This window comes from Choloepus didactylus, chromosome 12 (genome assembly GCF_015220235.1).
Source record: "Choloepus didactylus isolate mChoDid1 chromosome 12, mChoDid1.pri, whole genome shotgun sequence".
NCBI classification, from domain to species: Eukaryota; Metazoa; Chordata; class Mammalia; order Pilosa; family Megalonychidae; genus Choloepus; species Choloepus didactylus.
The window spans coordinates 45,363,460-45,385,882 of NC_051318.1; the positions used below are offsets into that span (position 1 = coordinate 45,363,460).

Sequence of the window (22,423 nt, forward strand, 5' to 3'; positions counted from 1 at the left end):
AAGACTAAATATACTATTTAATGAGAAAAAAGAATAACTTGAGCAGATGAATCACTCTGACCATTTCTGCAGAAATCTTAATGCCTGTCATTCATTGGGTATTTCTATTTAATGATGGTATGCTAAAATTGATAACTGTTAGACAAAATTATTTTAATATCTTTACATATTAAGGCAACCAGTAAAATAATAATGCATTCTCACAAAACTCTTGTCAATATAAATCACTATTGAGGACTCAGCCTGACACTTGAATTTATATCAATGACTTTTAGAATATTCATCAATGCTAGAAATATATTTAATATTAATAATGACTTTGAAGTGAAAATCTTTGCTAAAAAATGCTGGTCAGAAGGCAGCAACTTAAGTTATCTAATTTCATCAAAATTAAGAAAAAATTTTTCCAATGTTGAGCAAATGACTTTCAATCTTCTCTGTAAAAAGCCTATAAGAATTTTGCATCATAGGAATTCATAGTTCTTTCTCTATGTGCTTTCCCTGGAATGTAATATGGAATAGTTGGGATAACTGGCACCAACTATCTGTTTTTTAAAATAAGTTAAAATTATTTTATTGGTGATAAGTGAAGGTTGAAAACCAAGTACTTTCATTATACTTCATATTCTCCAGACATTTTTATTTCCCTTTAGAATTTTGTCAGCTTGTACTGTTTTTGCTTTGTTTAATTCTGTTTGGTTTGGTTTTCCTACATAAAAGAACAGAAACAAATAGATCAGAAGGCAGGTTAAAAGGAAAGATGCTCATGGTATATAGTCAAGAGAAAATAAAAGTAGGTTAAAAGAATATGTTTTGTGAAAAAGTTAGCTTCAAAAGGTTATATCCTGTATGATTCCATATATATAATGTTTCGAAATGACAAAACTATAGAGATGGCAAAGAGATTAGTAGTTGCCAGGGGATAGGGACATGGGTGAGGGACAGCAGAGCTATAACACGCAGCAAAACAGAGTTCCTTTGTCACAATAGAACAATTCTGTACTTGATTGTGGCAGAGATTATATGAACCTATATATGCAATCCAGTCACACAGAACTATAACCACACACACATATACACTTGAGTGCATGTCAAACTGATAAAAACTGGATAAAATCGGGTCTAGTAAACAATATTGTGCCAATGTCAATTTCCTGATTTGATATTATACTATAGTTATATGCGATGTCACTATTGGCGGAAGCATTCAAGGGACTCTACGTACTATTTATGCAACTTCCTGAGAGTCAATAATTATTTCAAAATTAAAAGTCTTTTAAAAAGCATTTGTTTTTAGTCAGTTTGATTATAGTAATCAATAGCAATAAATATTTCTGGTGATTTGTTACCACCTGGAAAAATTCCACCAAATTTAGATGGTATATTTATGATGCTCAGATGTAAAAAGATAAACCATGTAGAAAACACTAAAATTCATTTAAGAAGGCAGTGGGTGGGGACAGCAGGGAGAAGGCATTTATAAGAGTTATGAAGTCATCACCAGATATGTTATGTCTCAGGTGAAAAAAAAAAAAGGCCCTTGGGCTGCTGAACAGAACAGGCATGCTGTGTATGCTGTGGACAGGGACAATATGCTGTAATTCAGCATGTAATTCCTGTTAACAGTCACAAGGGAAGTCTGAAGCATAATCCAGAGTGAATAGCACTCACTATTGATTAATTTTTTGGTACTTTTTGATCTCTAAGTAATATCAAGAAGTGAGCAATGGGTAGTGTAGTAAGAGCAACAATGGCCCAGCCCGTCCTGTAGGCTGGGCGTGGTGCTGAATAATAATTCACTTATTCCCAAGAAGCCTGTGCAGTAGGTACTGCTATTATCCCCATTTTAAATATACAGAGTCAGTTTTGGCTATGCAATGTGCTGTATGATGATACATAGGACAGAGCCAAGACGTCAGCCCAAACGACCTTACTGGAGAGTATTACACCCTTGATAGTGCACTGTATTGAATCTTAAATTCCAGGATGGTGATGATGATGTTTTCCTTCTTGCTCACTGTCTCCACTGTCTTTATACAGTGCTTGGCACAGAACAGATGCTCAATAAATATAGAGAAAAATGAGTGACGGTAATATATCTGTGTGTGTGTATTTTTTGGATGCTGGAGTTATAAAGAAGTTATTTATCTTTTCTCTATAATTTGACTATATTTTCTATTTTCTTGAAATAATTGTGTTATACTTGTAAAATAAAAATAAAAGTGACCTAAAACAGAAAAGGCCTTCTGAACCACCCTGTGCCTCCAGAAAAATCAATTATATATATGTAAAAATAGAGTTGATTTTCCCATTATTAAATATATAATAGAATGGCAACTTCATAATTTACCTTAGTTTTCCTCTTACGAAACTCATTCAATTCATTTCTCCATTAAAAAAAAACTGTCTTGATGCAATTGAAAACAATATTATTTAGCTTGTTATGGGAAGAAAAACTGTGTCCCTCTAATAAATCTTTATGCCCAAAAAATAGCACCTATGCTCCAGTGTCTGGGATCATACCTGACATAATGCCAATTTGCGATTAATGTTTGATAAATGAATGCAAAGACTAAGAGGAACCAACTCATAATGAGATTAGCACTGTACAGTACGGTAATTTTCTAAACAATTACATAATCTTATCAAGAAGTTCAAAGAAACAAGGGATCATCTTTAAGGAAATAACATGTTAAGTCTCCTTGAGCCAGACCAGTTCCAGCAGTGAGTAAGCACCAATTAGATTTCATTGCTGACACTGCCGTCCATGAACAGTATTATGGGCCCTCATTAGTGGTCTCAAATTTGTTTTAGTGTATGTCTCTTTGGTGCATGGTTGTATAGTGCCTGATATAGCATGCTAGGGTGGGCCTCCTAAGAAGCAGATTCCAAGAAAAGAATAACTACAAGGATTTATTAGGGGACATGCCAATGAGAGAAAACTTAGAGGAAGTCAGGAAATGCTGGGAGAGCTTTCAGATCTTGATATAAATCTGACTAGAGTGAAGGAGAGAGGAAAAGGAAGTGGGGCGGAAGTGTCATAGACTGCAATGCAAGGCTGTTCGGCCATCCGGGAGCCGAAGTTTATGGTCAGAGAAATCTTGTATCTCCTGACTTAGCCTCCCTGCCACACTCAATGGAGATGTGGGCTTAGCAGGAAAGCAGTCATGGATGTCAGAGTCCAGGTCCTGGGCCTTGGGTCAAGCCAGCTCCCTGAACTTGGAGGGCTGTGGGGCCCATTCTCATGGCCACTACATACAAAATACAAACCTAGAAAGTTCTATTAAATAACAGAGTCCAAGAGCAGCTTTTGCTTTAAATAGTGTTCTGAAACATTCATTTTAATAAAAGGGTCAAATGCAGAATGTTATACCCCACTGTCAATGGCACTGCTAACCTAAAGGGGTGTACTTTCTCCAGGAAGCAACCAGCATCTTTTGTGTATGATTTACAGAGAAGTTTATGTTATATTTATTCTTGATATGTCCCACAAATTTATTCCACAAAGAACAGTGTAGGCACTCAAATATCGTATAAATGAATGCAATATGGCACATTTGAGAGGCACACACAAATACATATGTTATCTTATGTTACTTAGTGTGTTGTTTCTCTCATAAATATTTTCTTTCATTATCTTGTGTTAACATCCTTTTAATTTTAACAGATAATAATTTTACGGGTAGGGTATTACAGGTTAAAATAAATAGTTAATTTTTTAGAATGGCATAATGTGATTTTTAGTCTGACTAAAAAATACCCCCTAGTTCCCTATACTTTACCTGTACCCATCCACTCACTCTCACTGACAGACACATCTACACATTTTCGTGAATTCTATACATCTTTCCAAACTGGTTCAGATCAGATTTCTATTGTTTCTCAAACACCTAATGCATGTTGCCTTGTAGTGTGGATTTAGGAATCTGCATATGCTAAACCACGAGGCATGGCTTAAAGGTACAATTAGTACCTTCTATGTCTTTTATCTCCAGGTCACTTAACAGATTGTTGAACTGGTAGTATGTACTCAGTATATATTTTAATGGCTGAGGAAAATAGGTATATAAAATCATTTAATAAATGTTAAATCAAGAATTTTGTGTCATTTAAAAATTAAGTAATTTACATTTTTCATTAATTAAAATAATGGTTTAGATAGATAATGGTTGATTAGATAATTTAACTATAATATAAATGTGGATTCTAAGGCTACAAATCTACTAAGCCTCATTTTATTTACTCAATTTTCTGACAGTGGAAATTCCTTCAATTGTTGAAATATGGAATTTATCTCAATGTAAATATTATGCATAATAACAAACTGTGAGAGCACATTTTCCTAAATGTTAACAAAAATTTCCATCTAACCAAAAGAAGGACTCCTTTTCCATATGAAGAATCTTAAAAATAGCTTTAAATCAATGTTAAAATGCATATTTGGTGAAGATCATTACATATTTTAGAAAAGATAATTTTTAAAGTATGTTGCATCAAAAAACCTGGGCCATTTTCTTGGGTTTTATGGCTCTAGTTTTAAAAACCCTTTACCCAGAGTCACTAGCCAATTGCTTTCCCTTATGTATATGTATAATATAGCATTTGGAAACCAAAGAATTACCACTGTTTTGATTGTATTTTTATTTTTCCTTAGATGAATGAGAGTGACATGTTATCAAGTCATTAGGGTCAAATAATCACCGTAGTTTGGGCCTATGTAAGCACTATCCAAAGTGTGGTCCTATCCAAAGTGTCATCTTCACAGTGACACACCTTCAATATCACCAGGAGCCTGTTAGAAATGCAAATTCACAGGTCCTACCCAGAGCTAATGAATCAGGATCTCAAGGGAATGAACCAGGAGTCTGTGTTACAAGAAGTTCTCCAGATGATTTTGATGCATGCTAAAATCTGAGAAGTACTAGTCTACATGACATCATGAGTGTTGCACAGATACAGAAAAATAAATTTGGATGATTGACTTCATTTTTCATATAAATTCTTTAGCAATAGATGATTGGCTTCATTTTTCATATAAATTCTTCAGCAGTATGTAATCACAATAGCAGTATCAGGGCACCCTTTAACATAAAGTTCTCAAATTGTCTTATGCAAATTTCTGGAATCACGTTTTTGTTATTTTGAAGCAGATTAACAAAGGGATTTAAGAGTCCCATTTCCAGGAGGAGAGGCAATGTCTGGGTCTTCCTAATGAGCTACCTCACCAGTGTGAGGTTAGTTGGAATTTGAGCTGTATTCAAGTGTTGGAATCATGAGGTTACTAGGGGGTAAATACTCAACAGGAAAAGTATGATGAAAGTCAAGACCCAGCTACTATATACAGAGATCAAATTTCAAGGACAAAACTGGGGGAAGTAAGAGCAAAGTAAAGAACAAGTTTCAAAGTCAAGATAAAGAATCATTTGTGTAATTAATGATGAAATGAGCAATGTGTAAATGAAGTAAAAGAGGATGCTCTACAGAAGGCAGAAAAATAGAATATTGCACTAAAGTGAGAGGAAAGAGCTTGAGTTTCTGAAGTTCCTGTTGAAACATCTCTCTCTAGGGTTAATTTAACTTCCTATTGAATTTGTCTTATTTCTTTTGTCTTTTGAAGGCTAAAGTCAAACAACAAGTGATAAAGCCAGGAAAGCAAAACAAAGTTTCCCAGATCCTTCCATTTGGCCATCTTTCAACATAAAATTGCACAGTTTTATCAGCAAGAAACCCTAATGTTTCATTAAACTTAAATCATTTAAACCCACCATTGCCCATCAAATTAGTTTTAAAATATCTTTCTTGCATTGTAAGAAAAGGTTAAATTTAGCTTTCACATAAAGGCAACGTGGAAAGGGGAAATGGAAACTAGATCAGGCTGGTTCCAACTGGCTTCGTGGCTGAAGGAAAAGAAAAGGTCCCTGACATAAGCCTAGAGTTGGCACCAGCTCCCTATATGGGTAAGAACAAGTAATAACCAAAGTCACTGACATGTAAAGGAATGTGGGGTATGATCAAAGGCGTGAACTCTCAGCAGAAAATTTAAACTAGTTAGCTTTCTCAGATGTCTGTAACCTCTGGAGTACCCAGTTAATGGAGAAACAGGAGAGGGACTTGCACGTTAGGTATAGGGTATAACTATTGCTGTGTTCTTTTGTTCGGTGTATCTGTCACGTTTTTGGTTGTGCACCCATTCTTGCAAGATTGTGAATAAATTCTTTTCTCCTCCACATTCGTGTGAGCTTTTATTCTCTTTTGGATACAGCGTTCTTTCCAACATGCATTGAATGAAAAAGCTTTAAATTATTATTTCCTTAATAAATAGCATGATATTGAATTTTTGTCACACTCATTCTTTTTTTGCCATGACCTTTTCAAAGAGTATCTTTCTATAACCACAAAAATAAATGCTATTTTAAAGTACATTGTTACTTTTCTTTAGAAAATCCATTAATACAGATTTATTTCCTAATAATGGCTTGAAAGATTTTAAAACAAAGGCCAAGTTAAAATAGCAAAAACATGTTGTTCTACTGTAAAATATATAGAGTATATAGTAAGATACATGTCAGATAACACACACGGAAAACAGATATTGATTAGAAAAATGATGTGCATGTAAAAAGCTATCAAGGAAAATTGAAACAGAAACCAAAGAAAAAATGGAAACGAAAAAATGGAAGATTAGATTATTACCAGAAGCAAGTAATACGATGAACAAATAGTTTAGAAATTCCCAGGGCTGACAAATACACTCATTTCTCTATAAAGACGATGTCTTCTAGAGCAGTTCAAGTGCACACTCTGGATCTATTACTCCTGCATTCAGATTCTGACTCTGCCTTTTACTATCTGTTTGACTTTGGGCACACTCTTTCACCCCTCTATGCTTTTGTAATGAGGGGTAAACAATAGTACCTACTTAATAGGGTAGTTTTAAGGATTAAACAATTTAATATATGAAAGAGTCTTAGAACAGGGCCTGCATATACTGAGTGTCTAATAAATGTTAGCTATTATTATAGAGGAGCACTGTCCAATAGGAATATAATGTAAGGCCACATGTGTAATTTCAAATTTTCTATTAGCAACAATAAAAAGTAAAAAGGAAATGCATGAAATTAATTTTGCTAATATATTTTATATAGCTCAATATAAGAAAAATATCATAATTTTAGCAAACTATCAATGAAATATTTTATATTCTTTTTTTCACTCAAAGTCTTCAAAATCCAGTAAGTATTTTATACTATAGCACATCTCCTTTCCTACTGGCTACATTTCATGTGCTCAGTAGTCACTTATGGCCAGTGGCTACTAGGTTGGACAGTGATGCCTTAATCTATGCCATGGATTAAATCTTAAGTTCCAGTATCTCAGTATTTCACTTTTTGAACATAACTTCTATCATTACAAGACTGGCACATTCCTAGTGATAAAATAAATTTTAGTTGATGTCACTGGAATTATTATTTTCCTGATTACCAATCTCCAGTTCTGTTCACCCAATCTGGCTTAACATTTTTCTCTGCATAGTTTAGGGTCTGTCTTAACGGCCGTATCACTGAATCATTCCAACCATTCATTGGTCTCTTCCATTCTCATGCTCAAATTATAGTATTCTGCTAAGAAAAAAAAAAAAAATAACCTATCATGAGAACCGGAGGTCCAAATATTCAAAATCTTACCTCATTGGAGCCTCAGCTTATTTACATGCCAACCATAAGCTTATCTTCATCTGCAACGATGATTTCCAACTCCTTCCCTATCTCTGGAGAATTCAGAATGCTCTTTTTTGCCCAAGACTCAACCTACTTGTGTTTTTACATCTGATCCCGTTATTGACTATTTTTAATGCTGCCATATCTTTCCATGAATTTCAACTACCACATCCTACTATTCCCAGGATGATAAATCCTTTTTGGTTTTGTTTCCTTCCATCCTGTCTGACTATACTTCCCTTGTCCACAGGCGATAGGCACCATAAAAGAAAAGTTCCACTTTTCCCTGGGAATTTCTTCTTCCATAAAATATTTAATACTTTAACACCACTTATTCATTATTCATACATAATAGGCAAATCTCTACTCTCTAGAATGGCACTATCCATTGTTCATTTAGGGGAAGAGATATTTGAATATGAACTTAAATAAAAAGGTAAATATATGTTATAGGAAACACAACTTTCCTACTACAAAATCAAATTTTAGCAACCTTTGCTCAATATCACATATTCTCCTTCATTCTCAGGTTCCCAGAAATAGGTAAGACAATTTTTTATACAAACCTTGTTACTATTCCTTCAACCTGCCTGTATATACCTCATCTTTTCCTCAACATATCCAAGACGTGATTTTCTAATTTATACTAAGATGTCAAAACTACTTGAATAGTTCACCCTATTAATTTTAATCAATGGATGAGTCATTGATAAAAGGCACAATCATTAATTAAAAGAAGAAATCTCTTCCATCAGAATCTTATCTGCAAAACACGGCATTAGAAGATGTATTTGGTACAGTGAGGAAGATCATCTTTTTTTTTCTGACCCCAAATTTTAATTTGTAATTTTAGCATGTATCTCATGCAAGATGGGGAAGCATTGTTACAGTTTAATGCATATTAACTAAAATGTGTACATTTTTAGTGTTCATGGTAAATGAAGTTATGATCTTGTTACGCTTTTGGCATTCTTTAAGAAAGCACATTAAGCTTTAATATAGAAATATTTAGGTTACACTTAACTTGTGCTCAAGTAATAATAAAACTTTACTCTTTTTCAATGTCATACATTCTCTCCTCAGGTATGGCCCATCTCCTGTATGCTTTGAGAGACCTTTGGTTATGTGGCTGGCCTTGTTACTTCACCGCTCCGGATATACTGGAATAGTAAGCGACTTACATACAAGAACAATTAGTTGGAGCAAAGGGAAAAGATATTTCTTTGTGCAGATTCCATAAACAGTGTGCAGAAATTTGTATGGTCAAAGCCAAGCAGTTCCATTTACGGCACTTTTTTTTTTTTTAAATGAGTTGCATGATGTGATTGTAACTTTTCAAACTATGAAACTCCTGAGATATTGTACCTTCCAGTTGAAATAAAGTATTTATAATAGATTGTGGTTTCAGATGCTGTTTTCTGCTTCTTGGACCTTTAAGAAACATTCTTAATTATACAGAATTCTGAGGGCAGTTTTTCGTGTTTTTTTTCCCTCAAGTTTTAAACTGTTTCATTATCTGGAAGAGGTCTGAGAATAACTGTAGCATTTATATGCTTTCTGAGAGAAATAGACAGTTTCCTTGGCCACTGAAGATGTTTCTCACATTATCAAACAACAATTTATACATCTTGATCCTACTCTTTCTTTTTATTGTGTATTTTCTTTGGAGTTAAAATGGCTATGATAGCCTCATCAAAAACAGTCTTCAATCCCTTCTGGGTTAAAGCTGAACATTCCACATGGCAGCATGCTCCTATCTCTTTTGCTAGTTTCTGTCCTTGTTCCACACATACAGGTTTTTCTTTCATGTCATTCAGCCTTGCTAAAGTTTTGGGGTCATCTCAAAGATCCATATGAGTTCCTATTAATAAAAAGGGTACATCTGGTACATATTTCTTAAGTTTTGGTACCCACTCGTCTTTCACATTTTGCAATGAGTCTGGAGCTACCACAGAGAAGCATACAAGGAAGACATCGGTCATGGGATAAGATAAAGGCCTCAGACGGTCATAATCTTCCTGTCCGGCCGTGTCATAGAGTCCCAGTAGGTACTGCTTGCCCCCGACGGTGAAGCTAAATGCGTAGTGGTCGTAGACGGTGGGCACCGACTCCTCCGGGAAGATGTTCTTGGCATTGCTCAAGAGCAGGCACCGCCAGCCCCACGCCCCGGCATCGACCACCACGCACTTGAGCATCTGCACGCCTGGCCTGTGGCAGGCTCAGCCCCAGCCCGCCTGTGGGTCCACCACCTCTGCTCTGCACAGCAGGGCCACCCATCCACCCCCGGCCCCCTGCAGCAGCTCCCCCGCCGGAGGGGAGGGGGCGGTGGGCCCGGGGTGCTCCTGTTGCCTCAGTGGCTGCCTGGGTCCGCGCCTCGGCCCCTGTCACTGCGCCAGCCCACTGTCCGCACCCTCCCCCGGCCCGGCCTCCCCAGCAAGGGAGATCATCTTACCATAACTCTCAAATCATTCCTATTTATGACAGGAAGTTATATCCATAACTATACAATGTCACTATGTGTTTACTGTAATGGCACAAAAAAAATTATTTCATGGTATTTTGAATTTAATTGTTATAAAAGTATATACACATATTCATAAAATATATATAGATATATATGTATAATATCTATACACATATAAAATATGTATATATACACAAATACACATAATATATAGTCATATATGTATGCATATATATTTCTAATGAATATAGAACTTTTGTTTTATAAGAGTTATAAGCCATAGACTTAATTCAACAGAAATTTGTTGAGCATGTACTATATGCTTGACATGGTCATCATTCTAAATGGTAAAATATTAATAACATTGACAGTGCAATGTAAATGCTGTAAAATCCAATTTAAAGAGAATACAAAGGAAGTATAAATAGTGGAAAGACTGAGAAAAAGTATTATTTTTAGATATGCTATTGTATAATGTGAAAATCCCCAAAACTAAAAAAAAAAAGACTAACACTGTTAAATGTAAATATAAATGAATTATATAGATCCACTAACAATAACAACCTAAAAAATAAATAAGCAATAAGATTGTGCAGAAACTACAATGAAGAAAACTATAAAACTACTAGGGAGATAAAAGAAGACACATATAAATGTAGAAATATCATCTTCTTCTTTACTAGGAAGACTCTGCATTGTAAAGATGTCAGTTACTTCCTAAATGAAATGTATAAATTCAATGCAATCCCAAGGGGGAGGAAAATATGACATTGACAATGTAATGCTAGTGTTTATCTGTAAATAAAAACCTCTGAATACCTGGCATCAATGAAAAAGAAAAAAAGATTGGCACTTCAGTAAGTAGTACAGGGAAACTGTCTACTTGGAAAATATAAAGCTGAAACACTATCCTACAGCCTTCACCACAATACATTTCAGATAATTTAAAGATATACATATAAAATACTTAAATAATAAAAATATTAAAGCAAATATTGGTGAATATTTTGATTGTTACAGTGTAACAAAGTATGCCAGAAAAATCAAGTAACATAAAGGAAGATACTGATGGTGAAAACATGTCCAGTTCAAAGTTGATGTTTAAATATATCATGGTTTATTTATAAAATGGAATATCATATTGCTATTTAAAATAGTGTTACATAGGGATTTACACTGACTTGGACAGATCTCTAGGATGATTTGTATAAATTGTCAGGGGGAGATACCTGGAGAGACATACACCAAAGTTTAATACAGGTTACCTCTGAATGTAGAATTACATCCAATTCATCTTTTCATTTTTATTTTTTTTTTTCTGTATTGCAGGAAGGATCTACACCTTATGTGCAAAAGCAAAAAGCTTTTGGGGAAATATACACATAAAAATACTGGACAGAACATTAAAATGCAATTTAACAGTGTGAGACTCTAATCTGAATTCTCTCATTAACTGGGATGTAACTCTGGTCAAACTACTTCCCTGTGTTTCAATATATCCATCTTTCATTCTACCCAAAATTCTTGTGCTACTAGAAAATTCTAAATCCAGGGAGTAATATCATGTGCACATAAAGGGATAAAAAAATAAATTGTATACATTCTGTAACAAAAAATAGACACAGTGATTAAACCAAGGAGGACTAGTAGTTAAGGAGGTATAAGTTCTTGAAAGTGTTGAAAGAAATACTGGCAACCCCTGAATGGGAGAGTGACAAGAATGCTCTGAGAGGTTCGAAGAGACTAGTTAAAATTTTTCTACCGTACATCTTGATCATACAAATTTATTAAATGACACACTCTTCTTAACAATGAAATCTTCCTCTATGTTACTTGTCAATATTAGTTAAGCCCTAGACCCATCATGATGTTCATGTAATTGGTAATACTGGTATAGAAAACTATATTAATTTCAAGCTCCAGTAGAAACACAGAAAGAGATCAGTATTTATCAAGTGAAATAAAGGAGGTAGATAAAAAAAAAGAATAATTACTTTCAAAATGTAAAGAGGATTCCATAAACAACAGAGTGTACTTGATTGGAAGAGTGAGATAAATTAGGCAATTTGTTTTAAAAGCAGTTCCTAGACTTACAAGAAGTTGGTAACCATTTTTGTTTGTTTGTTTGTTTCTAATTCAACTACAAGTATAAACTCAGCTCATGTCAAGAAAGATTAAACAAAAAAAGGAGAAATTATTCTGCCACAAATCAGCTGTGTGAACTAAGCTAGTAGTATCTTTTCCTCCCTCAGTCTTAGTTTCCTCAAATATTAAAAAAAAAAAAAAATTACTGTGTTGGGATAGATGACTGCAAAGGTCACTTGCCTTTCAAAACCCCAATTCCATATGTTTTTCTTATGATGTTTCACTTAAAACCCCAAATTCTTACTAAGGCATCTCATTCCAAATCAACCTTAGGGATATTAGAAATAGATTATTATTAAATAATAATAAGAGTTTCACTGTAAAAATATTTAAAACTCTGTACCATTGAGAAAAAAAAATCATCATTCTTAAAGGTGAGGTATGAGGATCCCAATAAATGGTAACTTTGTGCCCTACCCAGGTGGGCACCAGTTATCAGATAGTCATAGATGTCAGGAAGATCGAGAACAAAATGTCTGTTTCAATACTGATTAAAACAATACTAGTGTATATGGCTTAGGTGTTCAGCCAGGTGTAACTGCCTAATTCACTCTGGTTATACCCACTCTGGGGCCGGCTGCACAGTCTGAGGCCAAACCCCATGACAACCTGCCCCAGTAAATCTTAGTCCATCAAGGAGCAAAACAGAATGTGTGTTCTCTGCTGGCTAGCAGACCCAAAACAGGAGAAACGAAAGGGCCGAACTATGCACCCTCACCTCCTTCTCCCAAACCAATGATTAGATAAGTCAGGCACCTTCTTTGATGGGGAGGAGTGAGGCAGAAAAGCCAAGAAAGTCAAATTGTTACTCGAATAGATCTCCCTCCATGTGGGTAAGAAAGTCAGGGGAAAGGAAGTTTCCTTCTCCCAAAAGTCCCCAGATTGCTTCATTTACTAACTCCATTGGATTTAATTCTGAGGCCTATAATAACCAGGATTGTATCTTGCCCCTTTGGGATAAAAATTAATCCACACTATGATACTCTTAAATTCATGGGACTGCTTCCCCCAAACCATCTACAGCAGTTTGATCCTCCTGGGACTGCCTGATGAGCAGTGTCGATTTTGCTTTGAAATGGACTAAAATACACATACTCAAAATAAAATATCTAAATAACACAATAGCATTTTGAAAATTCATCCCCTATTCTGATCCAATCCCAAATTATGTCTAGTCACATTGTCCAATACAGCTCAAAGGTTTTATAATAAAATGATCAACATAAAGTTGCCCTAAATTTGAATATAACTTCCATTCGCAAATTTTCAGGAAAAAAATTGCCCCAAAAAAACTAAAGTTCAAAGTCAATACTCTTGCTCTTTTGAGTTAATGTTGAAATCTCAAACTAAGAAAAATTGGAAGTCCAAATACACATTACAGTCCTCCAATTTCTTATTCTGAGTCTCAAATAGAGAAGATGTTGATGCCTGCATTAAACCAGATTTCCTTTGGGAGCTCTAATAGGAGTTGTCTGACCTTAGAAGGATCTCCAATTTTAAATTAGTTGAACATTCAAACCTCTTTTTAAAGACCCTGAGGATTTAATGCACATATTCAAGACTTTCAAACCAGTGGCTCCCCATTCACAAAATTTGGAAATCAAGCCAATCCCCAGTCACTAGAGCATTTGTTTCAAGAAAAATGACATTCTTAGAACTCAGTACTTATTGTTTTCAAAGATCATAGCAGCAGCCAGTGATATCTGAGGAAGGAGGAATAGATTCTCGGCCTTACTAGGATGACTTCAGTCTCTGCCAGATTTCCAGTAGCAATGAACTGGGAACTAAAACATACTTAGGGATAATTTCACACCAAGAGATTAAAGTTGGCCCTTTGTGTTTACAATAACTGGAGAGAGAAATCCATCTGTATCTACTATTGCCCTATCTCCTCTATAAGGTTTAGAAATAAACAGTTGTGGCAACCTCAGTCACCAGGTCTTATTTCTGGCAACTTTCTTTTCTTTTCTACATAATCAAAACTCCTTGGTGCCCATTTTCATTTGAGTCTCTTATTATTAGCACCTTTGGTCTTAGTTACTGAATGTGGGCCCCATACAAGATCCTGTGATCCTAGATTGTAGTGGCTGTCATCACTACCTATTACAGGAAACTCCTAAGACCTAACTAACCTGCCACTTTATCTCTACCTGTGTTTCAGCTGAAGAATCACCTCAACAGATCTCTGAGCAGAAGAGGGAGATGATCTTTCTAAAACCTGTTAGCCTGGGTCTGAGTGAAGACAAAACCCTTTGCCCTGACCCCTGGGTTGGCTTTTACAATAAGGGTTTATTAGTTTACAAATTTATAGTTCTAAGGCCATGAAAATGCCCCAGTTAAGGTATCAACAGGACGATACCATCTCTGAAGAAAGGCTGCTGGCATCCAGGGTTCCTCTGTCAGATAGCAAGGCAATGTCTGGCATCTGCTGTCCTTTGCTACCAGGTTTCATTGCTTTCAGCTCCTGGTTCCAGCGGCCTCCTCTCTGATCTTCTGTGGGTCCACTCTTAGCATCTCCGGAGCTTTTCTCTCTCTGTTCTCTCTTTCAGCTCCTCTGCAGGCTTTTTCTCTCTAAACTCTCTCTGGGCTTATTCTGTCTTTTATCCTCTTGGAAAGGACTCCAGTAAAAGGATTACGAACCATCTTGAATGAGGGAGGGTCATATCTCAGTTGAAACAAACCTAATCAAAAGGTCCCACCCACAGGAATGGACAAAAATAATATGGCATTTTCTGGGGAACATAACAACTCCAAACCAGCATAGCAGTCATTGGAAAAGGTTACAGAAATGTGAATGTGAAGTACTGAAAATATAAGTCCCAAACTTTACAATGTAGTACACAGATGGTCTTGGCTTTTCGGACTCACTGCACAAGACTTTCTTTAAGACAAGTTACAATTTTCAAAGTAAATTTTGCATTAATGTGCTATGTTAACACTTTTAGTGCAAAATAAGCATGAATTCAAAATCAGGAAACTATAATACAAGGAAGTCCAGGTTTTCACTGACATCTTTGTGTCCATTTCTTTTACTGGAATTTCTTTATGCATATTTAAACGGCTTCTAAGTCCTAGTCCTCTTTGAAAAATTAAACTTATATTATTACTTACTGTATCTTTTAGATCTCAAACTTATTCAACTTTTATGGCAAGAAAGCCACTATGATGAGATGTAAAGAATGTGAAGTTCAGAATTATGAGGTTGGGTTCCAGTCCTCTGGACATCTTGCCTTCAGGAAGTCTTAATTTCCTCATTTATGAACAAAGGTGGCCTGGGAAAGATGATTCTGATAGTGCTTCCAGCTAAGACCTGCTTTAATACCAACCATAACTGATTTATTCACACACAGTATCTAAGATGATCATAATGATAACACTTCCTGAGCTCTTACCATGTGGCAGAAACCAGGGTAGGAGGTTTACATATCCATTATCTCTAATTCCCACAATAGCTCTTCAAAGGATGTGTCAATGTTCCCCTTTTTGATGTTAGGAGAGAACGTCAATGCATGATCAAATGTTCTGCATCCCAATGTAAATTACAGCATTACTATTCAAACTGTGCTAGATGGACTATTTGTTTATCAGAAATGCAGAATCTCAGTGCCTCACCTCAGACCTACTAAATCAGAATCTACATTTGAACAAGATCTCTAGGTGACTGATAAGCACTAAGGTTTGAGAAGCACTGGGTAGACAACGCTGCCCTCTAAAATGAACGGATGGACGTAACCAGTATCTGAGTTACTTGTTCATAAAGAAAACAAGACTGAGAAATTTAGCAGCTTAAAAGTTATCATCACAAGGCTGCTAAGTGGTAGATATGGGGGTGGATTCAAGTTTTGTCTGATACCAAAGCTCAGATTGTTTTCCCCATAACATGCCATTTTTCAACTGGAATTATATACTATTTTACTTGAACCAATGAAAGACAGATGACAGATAGATAGATAGATAGATAGATAGATAGATAAATAGATAGATAGATGATAGTGTCTTAGTTTGTCAGGCTACTATGACAAATACTACATAATCGGTTGGCTTAAACAACAGAAATTTATTGACTCACAGTTGTGAGGCTAAAAGAAATCCATAATTGAGGTAACAGCCAGAAATGCTTTCTCTGCAGAGTCTGTAATGTTCTGGTACTGGCTGCCAGCAATCCTTGGGGCTCCTTGGCTTGTATCCCTACTTCGGGTCACATAGCAATGTTCTTTCTTTCTTTTCTGGGTCCATTGACTTCCAGCTTCTGGTTCCTCCTTATAGCTTTCTCTTTGTCTGAATTTCTTCTGCTAATAAAAGACTCCAGCAATCCAATTAAGACCCATCCTCATTCAGTTGGGCCTCATCTTAACTAAAATCACATCTTCAAGAGATCCTATTTACATTGGGTTCACCACAGAAACCCACAAGATTAAGGACATGTCTAAACTGGAGTACACTTACCACAGATACATATATGATGATACATAGATAGATCATAGATAGATAGATAGATAGATAGATAGATAGATAGACAGACAGATAGGTAAATATGGATGACTAGGTAGCTAGGAAATCTATATGTTGATAGATGAATTAAAAAAACAAATAGCAAGGTACTGTGCCCAGGAAATAATAAGGTGGCCACAATTAATAACTGATAAAGCTGAATTTTTTTTTGAGGACTTATCTGTGTTCTGGGCACTATTTTAATTGTATAACCTGTTATTATTTCATTTAGCTATCATAGGAAATATCACTTTTTTCTAAAAATAATATGCTGTCTTTACTGTTTACATGTCATATTTCATTATATGAGCTTCATGAACTAATATTTTATAATTGATGATTTCTAAAAATTAATTTTATGCTTCTCATTTTTAACGAGGTGAAAAAAATATGAACTTTGGTGATTGACTGCTTTGTCACTTAGTAGATGTGTCATTATTATACATGTAATTTAACCAGAATCTCAGTTTTCTCACTCATGTAATAGGGATAATGAGGTGTCTTCACAGAGTCAGTTGGTGAAGAGTAAATGAAATGGCATCTTGAAAATAACTAGCCCAGTGTCTTGCAGAGCACACCTCAAAACTGTTTGTTTTGTTCTGGCCTCCACAAGTAAATGCTGCAAAAACCATACATTCATTCTGGCAAAAGTTGAGGAGCATATCACACCCATGATCTTACTTCTAAGCACAGCCCAAGGGTTCTGTGTGGACAAAAATACCTAAATGACTTAGGCCTCAGGTACCTTCCAATGCCTCTCCTTATAAGCTACCAAATGTTCAACAATGTATCAAAAACTATGAACCAATTTTTTCATTGACTTCAGCTCCTAAGGGATACCCAGGAAGTAACTTGATATGTTTTGTACCACTGCCTTGAAGAGGCCCTGTTGCATTCCTTTCTCTGTCTCTTGATGGCATCTGCTCCAGCCCGACTCAACCCCAAGACCACAGAACACACCAGACAAAAAGTTCCCCATGAATTTTAGTTAGGGACCTACTTACAGGAGGATTTTTCCCAGTGGCAGCCAGTTGGGAAATGGAAGGCAATGACCCCTGCAAACAAGAGGAAGAGGAGTGCCTCATATATCTCAGCAGAACCTCACGAGATTTGGTTACAAAGGAGCCTAAGGAGCTTGGCTGAGTCTCCTGAAAGTTGAATTCAGCAGAGCCTGGTGAGATGTGTTACCAAAAATCCTCAGCTGAGTCTCCTGAAAGTGGATTACCAACAGTGATTAGGCTTAATGACCTTCAATGTCTGTGCTCTGATCACGCAGGCTGCTGCCTGCCCAAGGCTCCACCCTTTCCCCTAAGGGAGGGGGTGAGTGCCAACCCCTGGGCTGCCATAGCATCTCAGGAAGATGCTATCCTTTCTACTCTTCCATGGTAGGGTGAAAAAGCATAATGCATACTAAATAAAAAATGCAAACTTATCCTCAGTTAAAACTTCTCACACCTTACCTCTCACTTCTTTCTCCTCAAGCCAGCCCTCCACCGTCAGACTTCTCCAAGTATCTTTTTTTTTAAATTCAGTTTTATTGAGATATATTCACATACCATACAGTCATCCATGGTGTACCATCAACTGTTCACAGTATCATCATATAGCTGTGCATTCATCACCCAATCTATTTTTTTAATATTTTCCTTATACCAGAAAGAATAAAAATATGAATGAAAAATAAAAGTAAAAAAGAACACCTAAATCATCCTCCCCCATCCCACCCTATTTTTCATTTAGTTTTTGTCCCCATTTTTCTACTCATCCATCCATACACTGGATAAAGGGAGTGTGATTCACAAGGTTTTCATTATCACACTGTCACCCCTTGTAAGCTACCTAGTTATGCAATCATCTTCAAGAGTCAAGGCTACGGGTTGCAGTTTGATAGTTTCAGGTATTTACTTCTAGCTATTCCAATACATTAAAACCTAAAAAGGGTTATCTATATAGTGCGTAAGAGTGCCCACCAGAGTGACCTCTCGACTCCACTTGAAATCTCTCAGCCACTGAAACTTTATTTCATTTCGCTCCCCTTTTTGGTCAAGAAGATGTTCTCAGTTCCACGATGCCAGGTCAGATTCATCCTCAGGAGTCATATCCTGCATTACCAGGGAGATTTATACCTCTGGGAGTCAGGGGGAGATTCTTAGGCACAATTATAAGCAGGTTTAGCCTCTCCTTTGCAACAATGAGCTTCCTAAGGGCAAGCCCCAAGATAGAGGGCTCAGCATACCAAGCCATCAGTCCTCAACGTTTGTGAGAACATCAGCAACAATCCAGGTGAGGAAGTCCAACACGTCCACATTTTCCCCCAGCTCCTCAGGGGGGCTTTGCATATATATTTTTATTCTCTGTCCAAATTTCTTTGGGATGTGTCACTATTTCACTCTAACCTATACCAACCTACCAGATCTCACTTCCTGTTCAAAGTTTCATGTAATTGTGGTGTTTGAACAAACTGTACAAGTTAGATTGTTTAGAAAAGATAGATCCTGCACCAAATAGACATCTCTTCCCTTGGTCTCACATGGATGTTGAAGTTTTAAAATACAGTCAGTATCGTCTTACATGTTGGCCCAATTTGCCCTAGTCCTAACCAGATCTGCTTCATTCATATCTCTAATTGAGGTCTGGACTCTTTTTAAACTTTTTTTTTAACAGTTGTAGGTGCAAATATCCAGGCTTCTTTTTGACTGGCATCTTGGAGACTCCTTGGTAGCAGCAAGGCACGGGGCTAGAAGGTTTTGCTGCTTAGGCAGCACCTAGCTGGGAAGTTATGTCCCCGCTTTTGGGGGATGCAGGTTGTCAAACTAATCCCTCCTTATTTGACTTGAGGCCAATAGTGAGGAGGGGAGGAACAAATCCAAAATCCCTTTCCTTTCAATTTCCCATCAAAGAATCACCTTTCTAGTGACCCTTCAGGATACACTTACAGATGCAATTGGAGGGAATGGTCACAGAGCCGGTTGGCTATCTTTTAATAAGTCCTATAAAGCAAGACTCTTTAGAATAAGGCTGCCCTTACCACCAAATGTTCTCAAGTTTGTGCTCACCATATTATAAAGCAATGGGAGCAGTCCCATTTCACTTCCTGATAATTTATTGCATAGCAAATATGTCCTTAGCACCATAATAAACAAAGAAGTATAACAGAGTATCTTAGGAATTTCCAATAAAATTAGAAGATAATTCTAGCACATTTGGAACAATGGAGAAAAAAGCATGAGTATAGTATAATTCCTTAAATAAATATATAATTACTGAGTGCCTATTACATACCAGGAGTATGCTAGGTGCTGGGGGAGTGCAAACATAGTTCCTGCCTTTGAGAAAACTCATGATCTAGAGGGTTTACATACTACAAGGGCCACAGTTATTCAGAGGAGAGCAGTGAGAAAATATTCAGGGAATACTTCACAGGTGTCATAGTGTCACAGGACACTAGCATGCAGGATGTTTATTAGAGTGTGCTCCAGATCAACACCTGTGGAAGGGAGAGGAAGGAAGCAGAATTGGGCAGAAGGAGAAGCTGGGCTGTGATGAAGTCCCAACAGTGGCCTCAATTTACCCCATGGGTAACTGTGGCACTGGGTTTGCCCTTCAGAGTTGCCTGGGTTAGGATGCCGGGCTTGGGCTTTTATAGTCCTGTGTTGATGAGATGTTGGATGCAGCTGCCACTGAAAGGAGAGGAGACCATGGGAAGGCAGTTTTCTTAAGCAGAGGCAATCCCCAAAAAGGGCTGACAGCTGAGGGCAGTTTTCCAATAGCATTCCCAGAAGCTGGGGCAATGAGGCCTTCACTCTTGAACAGGGATCAGGGCAGCACATCTCAGCATCAACCACAATGGATAGGATTTTTATTTAAGAATAGGGAAGTTAAAGGGTGTGACAGGTGAATGGAATAAATTAAAAGCTTCAGATCATCAGGAGAAAATCCTGATTAGAATGGAAGTGATTAATTAGAAAACAAGGGCAAAAAAAGGCAGAGTTGGGTCTGAAAATAGAATATAGAATGAAAAAAAATGTATCATTGTAAACTTGTGAAATTAAAAAGTTATTTTAATTTTTATCTAATGTATTTGAATGTATAATCTTTTCATATTTTATATTGTAAATTATAGATTAGCACAATAGCATACGTGCTATTTACAAACAAATAAAAGATATATTGCACAATTTTTTTTTTTTTAATTTTGCTAATAGGTATATTTGACCAACATTTTGGATTCTACTGTTCTAGGTCAGTGGTTCTCAGTCTTTTTCCCTCTTGTATTAGCACACATGGCACATGACATTCATACACATTATGTAGTAGTCTGAGACTATGTGCAATTCCCAGCTCACCACAATCGCGTCCCTTTCTTTTCCACTCAAAAAAGCATACAGCAATTCAAGGGAGTGAATCTGAGTTACTAAAGGTATAATTTTCACTGAATTGTTAAAGAAAAACTTCAGAAATCATATTTGGTATTTTAAGTTAGTACAGTTAACACACTTCATACAGGATCCACTGATGCAGCAAGATGGAGAAAATTTTCCTCCACATAGATTTTTAAAAACACATTACACATTACACATCCTCTCTTTAACATACAAAGCAGTTGGACAAAGGAAGTATTATAAAGAATATATTTTTTTCCATTTTATAGATACAGATTAGGAAATTGAGGTACTAATTTTTGTCATTTATAAAAGAAATCACAGAATAATGTGATCTGGGCCAAAACCTCCCTGAGCACTAAGCTTAAAATCTTTCCTTCACAACCCAATGTCTCCTATTAATGCAAGTCAATGATTTAAAACATATTGCCAGTGTTTACATTACAATATAAAGGGTGCATTTACTGAATTTCCTTCTACCCAAACCCTCAAAGAGTTCAAGGTGGGCAGCAAAGAGAAGTATAATATGACAGAAGTAAGCCAAGGGATAGAAGAGTGGAAGTGCTTAATTCAGAAGCTTCTATTTTTTTTTTTCCTCAAGGGAAGCAGAAGTATTTTGCAAGATATTTTATAGGTTGATGTCCCCAGGGAAAGAGAAGAGAGATGTTCTAGTAAACCAGGAGCCCACCATAAAAATAGCACACAACCCAACTACAAATATGTGAATTATGACTATACTGCCCTTCATTACAGACTGGATGAAACTGCAGTTAATGCTGTTTTTTTATTCTTATTAATAAAGCAATAAATTATTATCTAATAAAAAATTAAATTCACAAGTAAGACCAAATTCTTTAATAGGTTGGAAAATTTTAGTAACTTGTATTATAATCAGATCATGTTAGGCAAGGTTCAGAATGCTGAAATCTAGTGTTGCAGGAGCTGTGGGGTAATATTGATATATAAAAGCCACCAAAATAAATAGTTGAATTTTTTCATCAAGAGAAAATTATCCTATCTATTAATATGGTCTTTTGTAGATTATAAAAAACGATGTCATTTATAGGGATATAATAAAATTCTATAATCTGCAAGTAAAGAAAGAGTCCAAGGATATAATGTTCTAGAATGTTGGATATAAGTGGTTTCCTATATAAGAGAAAAACAGAATTACCCTAGTACTGGTAAACATCAACTTGCAGTAATTTCTTAGAATTACAAAA

General features: G+C 36.2%; 2 protein-coding genes across 5 annotated transcripts in view; both read right to left on the reverse strand.

The window, feature by feature from the left end:
- Positions 1-22,423, reverse strand: part of GPC5 (glypican 5) — a 1,661,658-nt gene that overhangs the window by 1,345,052 nt on the left and 294,183 nt on the right. The gene's annotated exons all lie outside the window — the stretch shown is intronic.
- On the reverse strand, positions 9,475-9,913 carry LOC119506985 (rho-related GTP-binding protein RhoQ-like). The gene has a single exon (XM_037800001.1). It carries the CDS (start codon positions 9,911-9,913, stop codon positions 9,560-9,562), a length of 354 nt encoding a protein of 117 aa, XP_037655929.1. The 3' UTR covers positions 9,475-9,559.